At 48.2% G+C, this 17,020-nt stretch overlaps 1 protein-coding gene across 1 annotated transcript in view; it reads right to left on the minus strand.

Moving 5' to 3' along the window:
- Nucleotides 1-17,020, minus strand: part of EXOC4 (exocyst complex component 4) — a 674,858-nt gene that overhangs the window by 131,739 nt on the left and 526,099 nt on the right. Inside the window, exon 12 of the mRNA XM_045855728.1 lies at nt 6,115-6,251. Coding sequence (XP_045711684.1) covers nt 6,115-6,251 — 137 coding nt within the window. The remainder of the gene's footprint in view (nt 1-6,114; nt 6,252-17,020) is intronic.

The following is a 17,020-nucleotide window of genomic DNA, read 5'->3' on the forward strand; positions in this document are numbered from 1 at the left end:
CTAATATTCATTGATCCATTCTTACTTAAAAAATGTAATCCAAATTAACTAACATGCTACCTATACAGTGCCCTCAACAATAAATTATTAATTCCTATTGGCGTGGACATCCATTCCAAATGCAATTCCTAATATTCCAATCTGAAATACTGGCATTGATCAGCAACACACAATTACCCTAAAGGAAATTTTTCATTCAAATGGCAAGTTTCTATCCTGACCAACTGCATTTACTCATTTATAATTTTGTGCTCAGCCAGACTGTGTGGGCTGAAAAATTCCAGGACAAATCCAAGTAGCCTCAAAAAAGGGGAGCTAAATCTCCCACAATTATTCCACAAGAGCAGTAGGGTTAATTACCACTACCAGGACCATAATCTACTAATGAATTCACAGCTCAGTGCGCCACGGACAGAGCCATCTGTGTAGCTGTCTGTACCTGTTCCCAGGAGGAAGAGGAAAACAGGTCTACTTCTTGGAACAGGTGATAAGGCTGCCACGAGGAGGGTCCACCCTGTAGACACAGCTGAGTAAATTTCATTCGGAAAACATCTGGTGGTGCCGACTGCCTCTGATGAGCGCTGCTTCCTCTCTGGAACAGTTGGGGCGTGCAAGTGTGCCTGGTCCCTGGACACAGCTGGGGTGCTGAGTCTTTCATTAGGTAAACAACCAGGGGCCGGCGGGGCTAATTGGGTTCAACTGTTTGGTGACAGCCAGGGCATGATGTTTGCTTTCCCAGCCTGAATCTCACGGACGCTTCAAAAACTAGGAGCCAAGCTAGACCCTGGACAAGGTCGGTACGAATGAGGCTGCCGGGGCTGATTTTTGGCTGTGAACGACTGCACCCATAGCAGGCCGAAGTGTAATGCAGGGTCAAGCAACACCATAACAACGACAAGGGGAGATGCAAAAATAAGCTAGTACGATGCTGCAGATTAAAACAAAACAACACACAAAATGCAAAGTCAAAATCAAAATATCCCTTAAGGTAAGAGGGAGCAGACTAAAGAGGAGAAGAGCAGGAAAACATGAGGTTATTTTTCATATCACACTCAGTCCTGGCTGGAGAGCTTTATGATGGCGTGTTCCACCCAACAATCCACCCTAGGAAGCACCTGACGACTCTGGAGATGGCAAACTGGAGGACAACTTGCGTGGAGCTTGGGGAGGGCTTCCCTGGCGTGTGCCTGTGGTCCTTTGCAGTTCAAAGTTAGTTTGTTGGCAAAGGCGACCCAGTGAGGCTCTCACTCCTGCAGGACCCTAGCCTGTGGCCCCACCGGGAAGTTGAAGGGCTTTCCCAGCCATCACAGCCCCCGGTGTCCAGTCTGCACTATTAGCACAGTGTGGCCACCATTGCTTCAGATGCCGCTTTGACCCTGGAGGAAGCCGTCCTCTCCTTTGCTAAACATGGGAAGCTTTCCCAGCTCCCCTTTCTTCATGCTCCTTCCCAACCATGGCACCCACTCCAGTTCATTCTGGCTTCTGGACCTTCTTCCTCCCCAGCCATCACGATGGATGTGCTGCCCCACTGCCTGCTCATCCCAGGGAGTCCGTCAGCAATGGCCTCGCTCATTCAACAAGCATACCGAGGGCCCACAGCGTGTCCAGCCCTGCGCCTGACTGGGTTCTGCCCTCGGCTACTGCAAGTCTGTCCCCGTGTCGCCCTTTCCCCATGCTCCAGCATGAGTTCTCGGTCCTCTAGGGAGAAGTGGAGAAAGGCAGGCCCTAACGGAACATGCTTGTGTCTTATATCTATTGAGCCTCTTAGGTTAGAAGATGTTTTATTTATTTGTATTCCCTACCAGGCCCAACACGATGCAGAAAGGCCTCCCGCTCCCAAAAACAGAATGATTAATGAACTGATGCTAAGTTGGAACAGACGGAAACTTCAGAAAACTGTGACTTCCAATTTTTAAATGGCTGTTTTGGGACAGAAGCGGCTGACTGCACCTCGGGACAAAGAGGGCAGCCCAAGGAGAGACGCTGAGTTGGGACGCCGCAGGCTGGTGGGCCGCTGCCTAACTGCTGCTGCGGCTGCTGGGAGCTCACAGCTGTGTTTTCCTTTAAGGCCCGAGGGGTGTGACTGACTAAGGAAAAGGCCTCTAGTCCTGGCTCCCCATTAGGAAACCTCCCTTCATCCCAAGCCGGTAACATGGCATCTCTATGTACGTACCACGGCCTTTCCCTCCAGAGTCAGGGGCGCATGGAGAGGGGTGCCAGTGCTGCCCTCCCCCGACCTCTCGGCTCCCAGGGGAGGCTCGGCTCTCCTGGCAACCGGGGAACACGAGCGGCTCTCGGCAGAGGGCATTGCAAGCTTATGGATGGGATGGTCTCTGCAAAAGCTGTCTGTCTGCTGTGCGAGACTCGGACGGCGATGTTCCCTGCTCCCTTCCTCCTTCCCCAGTGTTGTATCATTTCGGATCATTTGAATTGTATATGGCTTGCTATTTAAGTCAGTCATTTGCTGGCAGCCAAACTAGAACATTTCCTGTTTTTCCTCTCACTGTAATCAGGATTTGGCTGTCCAAATTAGGACTGCCCTAATTACTCCCCAGCAGGTGCCAATGTGGGGGAGGGCAAGAAGCGGGAGGAGAGGAAGTAAGGACACTTGGCATCTTCAGGCTCATACAAAAGGAAAGACTCTCCCGCCAGCGTGAACACCTGATTCAGTGAGAGACCACAGGCACCGTGGGCTGTACGTGCTGGGTGCGCACTGTTGTAGATTTCTACATGGGCATCCGACCTGTAGCCCAGCGTGCTGCGAATGCGGCCCAACACACCACTGTAAATTAACTTAGAACATTATGAGATTTTTTGTGTGTGATTACGTCACAATGTATATAATGTGTGGCCCAGAGACACCAAAAACGTCAGATACCTCAGCAGAACAACCATATCAATGATTTTCTATTTTTTTCCCTCAAAGCTTCACAGGTTTCTGTTTCCCGGCCCTGAGAGAAAGCACCCTGGGCCTGTCCTTCGGCACCAGTGGTACATCACTGCGGATGCCACCCTGCAGACGGGAGGACCTCAGAGTGGGCACGCTCCAGGGGACTGGGCCAAGAGGGATACCAACGTGGCATGCTGGGCTCTACGGGGAGGGGATCGACACGCTCTTGATGAGAACCAACGGCGATGCGCATGGTCCCAGCACAGCGTTATGCCGGAGATACAGCTGCACCGTCTGGACAAAAGGGTGAAATATAAATGACGGAGAAATAGCTCAATTCCTATAAGAAGGACAGACCATGGTTACCACCATTCATGTTCCTGCCTTGAGCCAGCCAGTCGACGTGTTCCTGACCTCCCGCCCCACTCGCCAGCCAGAATGCTATTTCCTGCTATTCGCCCCATACGCCCCATAATTTTCAACAGCGTTTTTTAAGTATAAATATACACTTTTCTCCTATTTCAAATAACACACAAAACAAAACAAAAAGCCCTGTTCATATAAGAAGGTAAATTATAGACATTGGGTTAGTTTAGAATTATAGACACAATTCTAGAACAGAACACAAAGAAGGTTTGTGACCGATTAGGGCGTGGTCCTCCCCAGGAGCTGGGGAGGCTGTACGTGAGTAAGTCACGTGGCTTTACCCCCTCCCTACTAACCGGGTAAGTCTTTGACCCGGCAATGACCCAGCATTCTCCATTTCTGAATGAAGAAATGGTCGGTTTGGCTCAGGGTCAAGAGACCTTGTTTCCAAGGGCAATTTGTAAGCTGTCCAAGATGAGAGTCCTTAACGCAGGTTTGGCAGAACAGAGAGCAGAGAGTCCTAAAAGTGAAGGGAAGGCAGGGTTTCTGAACAGAGACCTAGTGCTGTCCACTGCTGGCTTGTGACAGCCCGTGTTGGGGAGACGGGAGGGACAGGTAGCTGCCTTAAGGGATTAGGCCTGGGAGGTCACCATCAAGAAATCTACGTCTCTTATAGGGTGCATGATAATATATGAGAGGTGCTGTCATGAAGGGTGGTAACGGTGATCTTTGTCATCGTTGGCTTTGCCATCAAAATAGCAGCTAAGCATCTTGGAGGGAGCTTACTTTTTTGCTGATGACAGTTTTAAGAGGCTGACATTTTCAAGACAATCCCATGAAGGAAGAACTGTTATCTCTTTTTGCAGATGAGAAAATTAAGGCACAGAGTGGCTGAGTAACGGTTCAAGGTCATATAACTGAAAACTGGGAACGCTAGTACTCAAATTTAGGCTCCAGAGCCGGCTCTGAGCTACGGTCTGGGCTGAGAGTTAGAACACACATGGACTCCGGAAGTGTGGACTAACGTATGGATGTCAATCCCAAAGGAAGTCTCGAGAGACACGCCCCCAAACTGTTGATTTAGCTGACCTGCCAAACATTTTAAAAAATGATATAAAGAAACTAAAAGATTGCTTATAAGATCAAGAATGACAGGAAATTTGAAGGAATAGCTAAGATTTTCTGATGACATATGAGAACTCAAAAATATCTCAATAGACTAAAATGATGAGCTAAAAGTAACATTAAATTCAATGGGTACACGTGAGATCTGGAATTTGAGGTTAAAAAAGCCCCTACAAGTACAGCATGAAAAAGACAAGGCTAATTTCAACTATTTCTTCTCACAGCTGTTCTTTATTAACCCCTCCAGCCAACCAGTGGCCATGCCCTGCAAATGCACCACCTTCATGTCTCCGGATCTGTCCCTACCGGCCATCTCCCTGCCTCTCCTCTCATTCAGAGACCTGCTACCTGGGTCTTCTACCTGCACACACCTGCCTGTCCAATCCACTTATACGAAGCTCAGGAAAAATGCCCTACCATGCAGGTCTGCACCTGGCACTCCCTGCTTCTCACCTTCATCGGCTCCCCGCTACCTGATTTAGGCCAAGTTCCTGGAGCCTGGCATTCGCATCCTCCGCAATGGGGGCTCAGCCTGCCTTTCCAAAACCCCAAATTCATCATGTGTTCTTCCTTTTCCCACTCTTCCCTACTTCCTTGCCCTTGCTCTGCTTCCTTTCTTCCCACAGCTCCTTAAGCCTGAATCCTGTCTGAATCTGCCTCCTTCACAAGGCCTACTTCACATCCTTCGCCAGGCCTTGCTGGTCCTCCTCAGGTAAGGTCTTCCTCCTGTGGCATCTTGCCATGTTTTCTGCCATAAATTAATGCGGTGGATATGTCCTAATGCTGTACACGTCCTGTTCCTCTGCCCCCATTTCCCTTTCTGTCCTCTACCAAGAATGGGAGCTCACGCAGGTGCAGCCTGCAGCTGACTGATGACGTCTCCGCCCCGACACGCTCACTCACTCACTCACACCGTGTCGGGGGCCTGGACAGCGCTTGGTCAATATCCGACACGTGCAACGTGCAAGGACAGACGGAACAAGCCGCGCTGTGCACAGATGTACTTCACCTACCTATGCTTAATTATCATATAAATTTATTATTTTATTATACATTCTTGTCTCCCCTCATTGCTGTAGGTCTTGTCAACCAGACTATAATTTGTTCCGATTATTAGCTCTTTATGAGAAGTGCTATGATCTTTTCCAGAAGCTCAAAGAGATTTCTGAACCCAGGGTAAAGAAATTAGAGGAAAAAACTACAGGTTTTCAAGTTCATAACAATGGTTTTTCATTTCCACTGATGCTAAAAACAGTGTAACTGTCTTTTCATGACAGCGGGAAGGCTACAGATCAAACATTAAGAGGAATACATTTGTAAGAAGTAAAAATAAATCATACTATAGATTATTAAGAGTTCCTGGGAGTTTGAAATTGCTTTACTTTAAAGATCGTTTAGAATCATGCAAGGGACTAACCAAGTTCTGGAATTTCCTCAAGGAAGGGGAACCTTAGGACTCTCAGCCTTCATGAAAATCACAGCTGACACCTCAACAAAGCCACCGCTGGCGGCCCCACGTGGCTCTATCCCTCTGTCCCTTTCATCCCCTTGGTGGGAATGGCTGCAGAACCCTCCAGGAGACTACCTCTGGGGCACGTGTTCTCATCAGGCCCCTTGACAAACCAACAGCAGCCCTTTCCCTACTAGGGAAACGTCAGGCCCTGCGGCAACCTTGCCAAGCAGAACAATGGTCTGGCTCTAAAGTGCCGTCTCAGGCCCAAGGGCAGCCCTACCTGTAGGCGGCGGCACAGGTGTCCTTGTACTCCTGCAGCTTCACGCACACCATGCTGAGGAACTGGTCCGAGTACGCGCTGAGGTCATGCATCAGGTTCAGGAGGTCTTGCACCGTCTTCTCCACGATGATGGTGCTCTGGAGAGGGACACGGAGGGAGCTCATGAGGTTTTCCATTTGTTCTTTGTTTTTACGCACTAACGTGTGACACAAGGAAGGACAACTGAGCTAATGTGATCATTCAAGACACTGGAGCTTTCCTGAAGGGATGTGACATTTAGAAATACTGGTTAAAATGACAACACAAGAAGTATGCTATGCAGAGCAGTCCTTCCAGATATCTGAGAAAGTGTCTTCTGTGCAGGGACAGGGGGTTTCAAATCGGCCTCATGGAGTTCTGGCCATTCACTGGCATCTTGGTGGCTTTGCAGAAAGTGCATACATATTCAGCTGGGGCCTCACTCGCTACCTCCGGGGCTCTGCTTTGAGAGGAGGGACCCACGACAGGCACCGCAAGGAAAAAGCCTTCCATGATTCGCTTTAAAGGTTTCAAAACCATCAACCCATCAGGAAAGAGCAGGCTGATTCTATCCTCACAGGCTGTAGAATGTCTGTGCACACACAGCACGTGCTACCTCGCTGCAGACTCACGTAACGCTCCTGACGATCACGGACATTTTCTGGGTCCCTAGAAGTACAAGGTGCCATGCTGGGGCTCCACAGGCTTTATCGCATTCAATCCTCTGAGCACGCCTACCTACCTGGTGTCCCGTAATCATCTCCAGTTTGAAGATGAAGAAACAGACTTAGGAAAAGGGAGTCTCTCTTACCTCCACCATTCTGCCTCCCTCCCTTCTGGCGCTTGGTTCTGTCTGTAGCCTCACCCTCTCCTCATGAGGCCCCAGTATTTCCTATGTTGGTGGCCCTGCGGGAGGAGTGCCCACACGGACTCAGGCACACTCAGAACTGAATTAGAGAAGCTCCTGAAGGAAAAGTACGCCCGTCTCACAGCTACAGACAGGGGGTGCTCTGCAGTAAGTCAGTGTGACGTCTAAAGAGAGGCACTCCGAGCAAATTCTCAGTCTTGAAGAGAAGGCTGAGTGGTTTATCAAACCATTCGAGTTCACGCCTCCTTCAAAAGGAGCAGAATGACGTTGGGATTAATATTAATCACATGCTTAGCAGTTTGGAATCCTCTGGTCGATAAATGACTTGTTAAACACGTATTTATTCAGATAGAGTGGCCTAAGCTATGGTAGACCTGGCCATAAAGCACACAATGAAAAAATGTTCCCGATCTGACAGTGACCATGAGAGAACCAAAGGCGTTTTACTACGCTTCAGTGCAGACTAGGGGTGCGGGGTTTTGGTTACTGTTTTCGTCCTGAAAATGAAAGGAAGGGACAAAAGTGTACAGCGTTTCTGTAAACGATGGAGAATTGGCGTGAGTTGCGTGTTTACAGGGGCGTGTTTATTCAAGATTATTTCATTGTGCAGGTTCCTTATCTTCTTTCCCGACCCCACTGCCCCAAAGTGAAAGAGTCAGAAGGTGAAAAGGAAGAAAGTTATATTTGTTACAGCAAACCAAATTACCGTCTCTACAGAATCCCCGCAAGTTCGGCTTCCTTCTCCGTATTGATTTTAAGATTAAAACACTGCAGCTTCACCCTGGTCCATAATCCCGTTTCTCTGTCTCTGTGTGTGAGTGACAGGAATTGATTCTGCTTAGCTGCATGTCCCCACGCTGCTAAGAAGAATCTAAAAGCCTCCTCCGGATTCAGAACATAGGCTCTGCTACAACATGTGGACAGAAATTAATAAAGGAGAGTGGAGTTCAGCCTTCCTAACAAAGCCCCTGTAAAATCCAAACCGCTGCAGGGAAGATGGGTGTGGGGAGACGGCTGAGATTATTGCGAGACAAGGCCTGGCTCTATTTCCAATTATGTGATTGCTAATCAACTGTGGGGCAGGTTTGGGTAACCTCTTCCTTTCTTATGACTCAATTTACTCTTCAAATAACTGAGGATAATTTGATGACTCCTCTAACCCATTGGCCCCTGTCTCCCAGGTATTCAGTCGGTGCACTGGCGCTTCTACACGAGGACATCAACACTGTGTAATTAATTGTTCCAGGTCATGCCAGGTGGGCTTGGGCTTCCCGGCCAGATCATCGATTTCTCAAAAGCACAACCGGCAAGTCTTCTTGTCCTTCTGTCCATCTTCCATTCTCCTCCTCTGCCACCTGTTTATAACATCTCAGGATCTTCGGGACAGTACTCCCAATAAAAGAAACTAATAATGTTGATGCGCATCAGTAAAGCTCTCTGAGTGTCGTCTGTGGGAAGGATGCCAGGCAGACATCTCTGCAGTCGGAAATCTCTCGGGGTGGAGTCGGAGTGGTCTGCATTTACCCCAGTTCTTGCGGATGACCAGCACTGGGTGGACGGTGGTCGGAGCCGAGGGGGAGACTGCAAGCCCGGAGGAGTATCCCCTGGAGATACAGGTTTGGGGTGAACAGGAAGCACCCGCAGGAAATGATGAGAAAGCCATGGTTTAATCTGAATGGTCGTGCTCACAAAGGGCCTTTGTGATGCTACATGATTACATACAATTTCCCAGCTCTCCGGCTGGTTTACCTTGTCATGGTCGCACTCTGGATAATCAATCACCACATTCTCTTCGAGGAAAATGACACTAGTTTGCCAAATGATGGGTATTTTTACAAGGGAAAAAAGTTCCCATTTTTCAAGCATCTATCACAATTTCCAAATCAGTGGCTCTGACAGGTAAATGTTGAAAGTATTCAGTTTCTAAAAAGGTCAGTTCTGTTTTCATTTACATGATCTCTTTGGCATCACAAATGCTTCATTGATTAATTTGGGGACTTGCCAATGTTGAAATACTTCCAATAAGTAAAACCCTGATTTTTATGCATTATAATTTCTACTAAACCTATCATAAATGATTGATATTTGCTCAGAAACAACTCAATTCTCGTTTCTTGCAACTTATTACTAGGTAATGAAGCCTGGGCATGACATGAAAAATGAGAAGACAAGAAAGAAAAATCCTCGAGTAGTTGATGCTGCGAACAACAAACAGCTGGAGCTTCTTGCAGGAAGGCAGCGTCGGCCTCAGACACCAGGAGGGCGTGGGAGCAGTGCACCCCTTCCGCTCTGTCGGACACCGAATGACCGAATAAATGAGGATGATTGCGCCTTTGAAGCCTGGCCCGTTTTTTTTCCAAAATGGGGCTCTGCAGCATTTTGGATACTGATAGTGGTATTACAGAAAATTTGTTCTAAGTTCAAATAATTGGACAAATGCTGAGTTAAAGAACACGGAATTGGTTCCTTCCCCGGAGGACCAGAAACTTTCCATACGCCGATGTCACTGTCGCTGTGAACCTGAAGGAGGGGAATGTGGTGTTGAAGCTTCCCCTAACAATCTAAGGACGGGAACATTTTTCATAGAGTGCCTTTTCACATCTACTGCAACAGTGCTTTGGAAATGGCTCTCCCCAGTTCTCTGGTCACACTGCTGAGGACATGAGGCTGGATGACAGGCTTGAGGACAGGCCAGGAGTCCCTCCTGGTAGGACAGGGTGAGAACCCAGGTCTCGTCCTTCTCAGTCCACGCCCTTCCTACTCACCGGCTTGTTAAGCCCTGGCTCCGTCTGCCGCTCTCCCTTCTCCCCAGCTCCCCTGCGCAGGCCCCCCCCGCCCCCCGCTCCAAACACACAAAACTCCTAGTCATTCCTTGATGGCGCCAGGCCACTTCCCGGCTCTGTGCCTTTGGGCTTCCCAATGCCTACGCCTCTCATCCTTGCAGAGGCAGCTCAAGCGCTACCTGCTCTGATTTAAACGCGCTTTGCTGCGCTGCCACAGTGCCCTGGGCAAAATTTTAGCTCAAGCCCCAAGCGGGGTGTGGCAACCACTGGTTCACATACTCTACTCTCTGCTGCTGGAGCAGAAGGTCCTTTGATCAGTGCCTACACCACTGTGTCTCTACAACTAACTCGCCAGGTACCTGGCACAGTGCGGGTGCTCAGTTAAGTGTTTGTCGGGTGAATCAATGCCGGTGCACAGCACATTGAGAGCAGGGTGAAAACACAGGTCTAAGGTAAAATTATAAAATCAAACAGGAGGTTAAGACCCTGACTTGGTAAGGTGGAATCAGACCACAGCCTCTGCGTTACTACTTTACTGCGTCTTAACTCCCATGTTGTAAAGACTGAACGTGTATTGTGACTACAAGTCTTAGACTTTTTTCTACCACAACATGCTGAATTTCACCTGGCTGTGTAATTTTCTATCATCCCAGTCGTTTTATATGCACAATAAAATGTGCTCATTTTAAAATTTTAAGACATATAAATAAATTTACAATTGAGGAAAAAAGACAATGAAAATTTGCACCATGCAGACTCTGGATTTGTGCAGTTTTAGCCCCTGGAGCGGGGATGGTTGATCAGAGACGCTGCAAACAGCCTAGGGTTCCAGGAAACTGCTGCAGGGAGAATTTGAAAGGAAGCATAAATAAATCATGTGTCGCTTCGGACACACCCTGCCACCATCAGCACCACGCAGCAGCAAGTGGGGAGGGAGGCGGCTGCCTGAATGTCTGATGGTGACAATAATGTTTCTTTACTGGAACATATTCAACTACAGTTCAATAAAACTTGTCATACTATATTGTCCTTCCAATTACTATCACCTCCAGGCTGTGGCTGGCTGTAAACAATAATAACCCCCGTCTTATGGTGGCAATCACTTTGTAGGCACACAAATATCGAATTACAATGTCGTATACCCAACAATTACACGTTATAGACCAATTTCACCTTGATTAGAAAAGTAATAACTAGCAAGGACTAATGGCAACAACCAAAAGCAAATCTGCTTTCTGATTTTTAATCTATATTTTGATTTGTGTGACATTGAGAATTTCTGAATGTGTTTGTTTTTTTTAAGGAGCCAGCTGGGCAAAGGCTCCGCATCCGGGCGCTGGTGCCTGGGGACCGGCACGGCCCCTCTCCTCCGAATCACCCTCCACCTCACAGGCCGAGGTGTCTGAGCAAGCTGTGTCTCCCACAGAAACGAGTGCTCACGTCCAGCAAAGACATGGACACAATGCTCCCAGCAGTGTTATTTGTAATAGTCAAAAGCAATAATGAAAGCGGTCCTCATATCCGCCAGCGCCGAAGGGGTAAATAAACTGTGGCATAATCATACACTGGAGTGTGGCACAGAAATGAAAACGGATGAACGACCGCTACCCGTGACGACACGGATGTGCCTCACAGACCGTGTGCCGAGTGAACACGCAGCCAGAAAGGACGGAGCCCAACTGTACGGCTTCCTTATCGTGGTTCCAGAGAAAGGCAGGAGGAACCTCTGGCGACAGAAGTCAGAACACTGGCTCCCCTAGGAGGGGTGAGCTCTGACTGGGAAGGAGAGAAACCCCCAGGTGCTGAAAATACCTTTCTTCAATAGCTGCTGCAGGAGTAAAAATGTAAAAATTCTTTGCACTTAAGTCTCGTGCACTTCACAGTATGCAGGTTTAATATCAAAAGAAAGCATTTAAAGCTATCCCTCACCACTTACAGCTCTCTAACGACGCACCAGGCCCACGTTCTTCAGACCGCCCATCTGGTCCTGCACCACGGGCCTCTGTCCACCTCCCAGCCCCTCGTCTCCCACCCCCTCCCCCCCCGCCTCTCGAAGGCCTGGGGACACGGGGCTTCTTCACCCCCAGTTCAGGGCCTACACTCGCCTGCCAAGTTCTGTCTCTTGTCTTACTTTTCTAGAGTACTTTTTCTTATCTCTCAGGTCTCAACTAAAAACTCCTTTCTGTGGGAAGACTCCCCCTAACCCCAGTAATGTTCTCCTGTTAGAAACACCTAAGACCTCTCTCTCCTCCTTCCCTTTGGCTCCCTTCCCCCTTTGCTAGAGGAGGAAGGGAGACTGGTCGGGAGGACAGTGGGTGGGTGGTTCCACGTGGGCATGTTTAATCTCAGTTTTGAACGACGTATGTCCCACTGCATTACAAATTGGCACCCCTTCAAAAATGTGTCTGAGAAAACCACCTGTGAGTGTGTAAGTATTCCACATAGTGGTTTTCACTTATAGCGTGTATATAAAACGTGAAGACGTAGCTGTGCTGTTGGCAATGCTACTACAGACCACTGGATAAAGTGTGTTCAGAAGGATCAGAGGTTAGTTGGGGAAAGAGCAGGGAGCTTAACTAACTGATTAATACACACTCATTAAATGAGTATTTTCTCTGTGCTGAATATTAGGCCAATTCTAGGAAATACAGAGCCAGATGAGACAAGATGTGAGTAGGAGGTGACAAACAAGTTCACAAGCAAGGACAATGCAGTGTCACAGGCGCCACCCCAGGCATCTGTGTATTATACGTACACTGTACAGTAGAGGCCCACGGGAGGTGGGGGCAGTGGTGAGAAAGAGGAAGTTGTAATCGAGCTGAGCCCTGAAAGGTAAATAGCAACCTGGGGATTGAGAAGATGGGACAAAAGCACTTCAGGGAGTGAAGCGGCATGAAGACGACATGGCGTGGGACGCAGGGAATCGCACATGGCTCCTCACGGCTGGGGGAGGATGCACGCGTGTGCGGAGATCAGGAGGGCGGGCTGAGGGAGGCCGGCAGGAGCGAGGTCCTGGCGGGCCTGTTAGAACACGCACCTGCACAGTACCTAAATATTTTGAATATCCCTCTCTTCCCCTTCTCCAACAAGAAAGCACAAAAATCAATCCAATCGATGTCACTAATCACTAGATGATCCACTCCAAGTGAAGGAAGATACGTAATTTCAAAAGGTCCCACTGTTCAGGAAGACAAACATACTCATACGAGCCACAGGAAAATACCTTCTGAAGTGCTGTTTGGCAGGAGGAGTCAGGAGACTCTTAAAGACTCCTAAAGAGCCAGGAAGAATTTATAAATAGGCTTAAGCTAAGAAAATATGAGGTCAACATTTTGGGCAATTAGACAAACTGTACCCCTTTAAAATTCACATAAGTGATTATAAAACTTACTTGCCAATTAAAAACTTGGAAATGCATGTGAAGCAAATTACTAATACTATTTTTTTAACATTTTAGGTAGAGGATCATTTCTGGTTGAATAAAATCCGTGCCTAACCGACCTGATAAGCACAGCTGGTGTGCTGGGAGGCTTACTGGGGAGTTCGTGAGTTCCTATCCCACACAGAACACGATCGCAGGGAAGGAGGAGAAGTGCAGAGCAGCTGTGCACAATGAGGCGATGAGATCCCAGGGGCCTCTTCGTTTCCCTAACTGTTAGGTAATAAGAGAAGCATTTGTCCACTTACACACTTCAGTTCAACGGAACTCTACACCCAGGTTACCGGTTCCCCCGGATGTGTAACACGACCGGAGAGTGGAGATGGATGGATGAACAGGTGCGCACCGGCACTTGCGTGCACACGCACACGCATACATCACACATCACATTTCCAAAGACCTGAAGGTGGCCGGTCAGCAGAACACACAGTGCCACCGCACAAAGGTAGAGAAACAACAACACCTGCTGCTGCTCTTGGAACAGGAGTAAAAAGGTGCGGGAGCCTGAACAGGGTGCTTGGAGGATGGGTGAGGTTTGGCCACACGGAGAGGAAGAGGCCAGGTAGCTTACGGAAGAGAAAAGGTGTATGCAAAGGCTGGGAGTAGGGGCCGGTCGGACAGGGGGCTGGAGGCGGGGGTTCCTGCTCAGGAACTGGAGGATAAAGGGTGGCCTGGCCTCAGGGAGCAGCCCGCAGAGGGCCTGCAGGACAGGCTGAGGGCTTCCCCCTGCAGGTGGGCAGAAGCAGGGCAGGGTATCAGCTGGTGCAGCTCAGAACCCCAATTCTAGAGCTGGAACTAACCCTTGCCATCCAGTCTAATTCTCTGGCTAAAAGAGAAACAACTAACTCAAATATTAAAGGGCCTGTCAAAGATACAGAGCTAGCTTGTGATACTTCAGAATCTAGAATCCAGGTCTAAAAATATCTCGATCCAGCTCCTTCTGGCCAGAGCTGATGATTAGAGCATCACACAGGATAAATTATTGTAGGTGAACATATTTATTAAAAAATATGAAAAAATCAATGCAGAGAGAAAGCCAGAGAAACTCATTTATTACCACTCAAGGTGCCTATTAAATCAAGTCCTTCTTTGAGAATTAATAAATAAAGACAATGAATTACACACTTCTTGACTTTCCAGTAGGATCTCTGCTTTGGGATTATTGCAGAGGGAAAGCTCTCCTTTAAAGAAGAACACCCGCTAAGACATGGAGGACAAACAACAGAGCTGGAAAACCATTTTGGAGCCCCAAACAGAACAACTGATTCGGGTAAAGACTACCCCTCGGTACTAAAACAGAGAGGTGACAGCTGACAGGAAAGTGAACAGGTCTGTAGCGGCAACGTCACACCAACAGGCTCCTGCTGGGTCACAGGAGGAAAGCCGTGATGCACTGTGCAGGGCTCAGACGGCCCCGCCCTGTCCTGGTCAAGCTCCGCATCACTGCTGCAAGGAGGCAGCTCGTACAGGTCCGCAGAGCGATGGCATGTGATGTACAACGCCATCCCTGACGTCATACATCCACACACAGTGAAGCACCTTATAACCAAATTGCTGGAAACCAGTGGTAAGTAGAAAAACCTTAAAAGCAGCAAGAATTAGAAAAAGAGACTTGAGAGGAAGAAAGGAGAACTCAGGCCTTTCGATGCCCATTTCTGTGGGCTCTGCACCACCCCACGCTGCGCCCCCTCCTGGGAAACTGGTGGCAGAGGAAGGTGGGTGTTACCTGGCTGAGGTCAGGGTGACTGGAGAGGTGAGAGTTCAAGGCAAGCAGGTTGCCTGAGGCCCCAACAGCAGTGCCGGGTGGCTCGCACAGTAGTAGTGGCAGGAGGGAGAGAGGATCCCACCGGAAAAAGAGCAGGGTCACAGGAGAAAAAATATCAAGGAAACAAAGTATGATGAAAGCTATAGAAAAAAGTTTCAAGGAAAAGGCTAGGTTCAAGAAACCGGCCCCTCGCAGAATCCCCCGCTGTGGAGAGAAGAGCTCCCATGGAGGATCTGCTCCTGGAATCCTGTTTCTCCGCTGTATACTCCTAAATACTGTCGTTCTGTTCAGAGGGCCCAATATTGTTCCAGGCTTTACGGTCTACTGTGTCCGTATGAAAAAATCCTTTATTCTTTTAAATATAAGCTGCTTTTTAAAAAGGTAATTTGCTCAAAGAAAACAGTAATAAAGGAAGCAGTTTACAAGTTAAGTGGCATGAAAAAGAACAAACACGGGTGAGCTTATAAAAACACACAGGTCAAAGGTAACCAAATTCTAGCTCCTGGATGACTTAACTGGTGAAGGCAAAATATTCAAGTGCTGTTATTTCCTTTCTCTTACATTGAATATACCTATAAGTATCAACAGAATTTATATTATAAATTGAATGTTAGAATAAGCTACCTATCATTCCCGTCAATCTAGCCAATATTTACTGAGCACCTACTATGTGCCAGGCACTACCACTATGCTGCATCTGGAAATACAACAATTATAATGAAATATGCCTTGTAGGGTGGGTCTAAGTGCTTTATATGCATTAACTCTTCTTAACTCCCTATACATTTTATTTAGCCATCAAAAGGTGGTTACAAGTGTCCCCACTGTACAGCTGGGGAAACAGAAGTACTAAGGGATCGAAGAGTTGTCCCAGGTCACACAACTAGAAAGTTTTAGTTCCAGCCAGATTTTGATTTGAACTCAGGCGGCCTGGATCTTTTGTTCTTCTGAAGCACACACAGGAGTCCGCGGTGAGCCCGTCTTTCCGGGTGTGGAATGGTCGCAGTGAAGGGTGACGGGCTATGGGAGCAGGTTACTGGGACCTTGGACGACAGTTTCTGCCATGGGCTTCCCGAGGCCAGACTCCCGTCTATAGGAACGAAGGGAGGTGCGGGGAGAGACCCTCAGGGCCGTGAGGGGAAGGTGTGAGCTAATTCTGTCAGCGGGGAGGATAGAGTCAGGAGGGGAAATGAAGACTGGACTCCCGGCTGCTCGCCAGGCTGCTCTGGAGACGGGGCTACCCCACGGCCAGCAGCCAGGGGTCTCTTTAGTGACAGCTTTACACCAGCCAGTGCTGTTCTTGCTTCCCAATTTCCTGACCCCTTGGTCTCTTGGTTTACCCAGAACCGACACCCGAGACAAAACAAGCAGACGTCAGGACGTAAGACTGGCATGCAGGCTCAGCCTAATAATTCAAACTTCCTCACACTTATCTTTCTGAAACTGGGTTTTTGCATAATTTCATGTGGTGAAATTGCTAACAATATCACCACAGCATTTTCTAACACCCTTTCTCCCAAGAACTCAGAGTACTTTGCAAATATCTCAATCAACAACCCAACAGATTGTGGAAAGTGGAGCAGTCGTTATCACTGCTACATTTTCGCGAGTCTAACACTTAGAGCCGTTTCAAGGAGTAAGTATAGCACTCAGAAAGAGGTTTTTAAAGAACTCGAGAACACGAAGCTGCTGCTCTAGGTGATTTTAAACACTTGCATTTCTCTATATTCCTCAGATTCTCATCGTGCTCCCACTAGGTTCTGTCATGCCACAAAGCATCTGTATTCATGGAAATGCCTCCCTTGATGCAACAGATCATTCGAGCATTTCACGTGATTATTTTGTCCTGTTACAGGTTACATGTCCTCAGCCACTGCACTGAGTGCCAGCAAGCAGACGAATCTGGAAATCCACAGAGCAGAACCTTTACCATTCTCCTGTTTGCTAGCAAAGGCAAGGTCTGTTCAGCAGGAGGCCCCAGTGACCCACGCCGGAGCACGATCCATTAGGGAGGAGCCGCAGGTTTATAAATC

This window comes from Phyllostomus hastatus, unplaced genomic scaffold, assembly GCF_019186645.2.
Source record: "Phyllostomus hastatus isolate PE091 unplaced genomic scaffold, TTU_PhHast_1.1 phas_scaffold_114, whole genome shotgun sequence".
NCBI classification, from domain to species: Eukaryota; Metazoa; Chordata; class Mammalia; order Chiroptera; family Phyllostomidae; genus Phyllostomus; species Phyllostomus hastatus.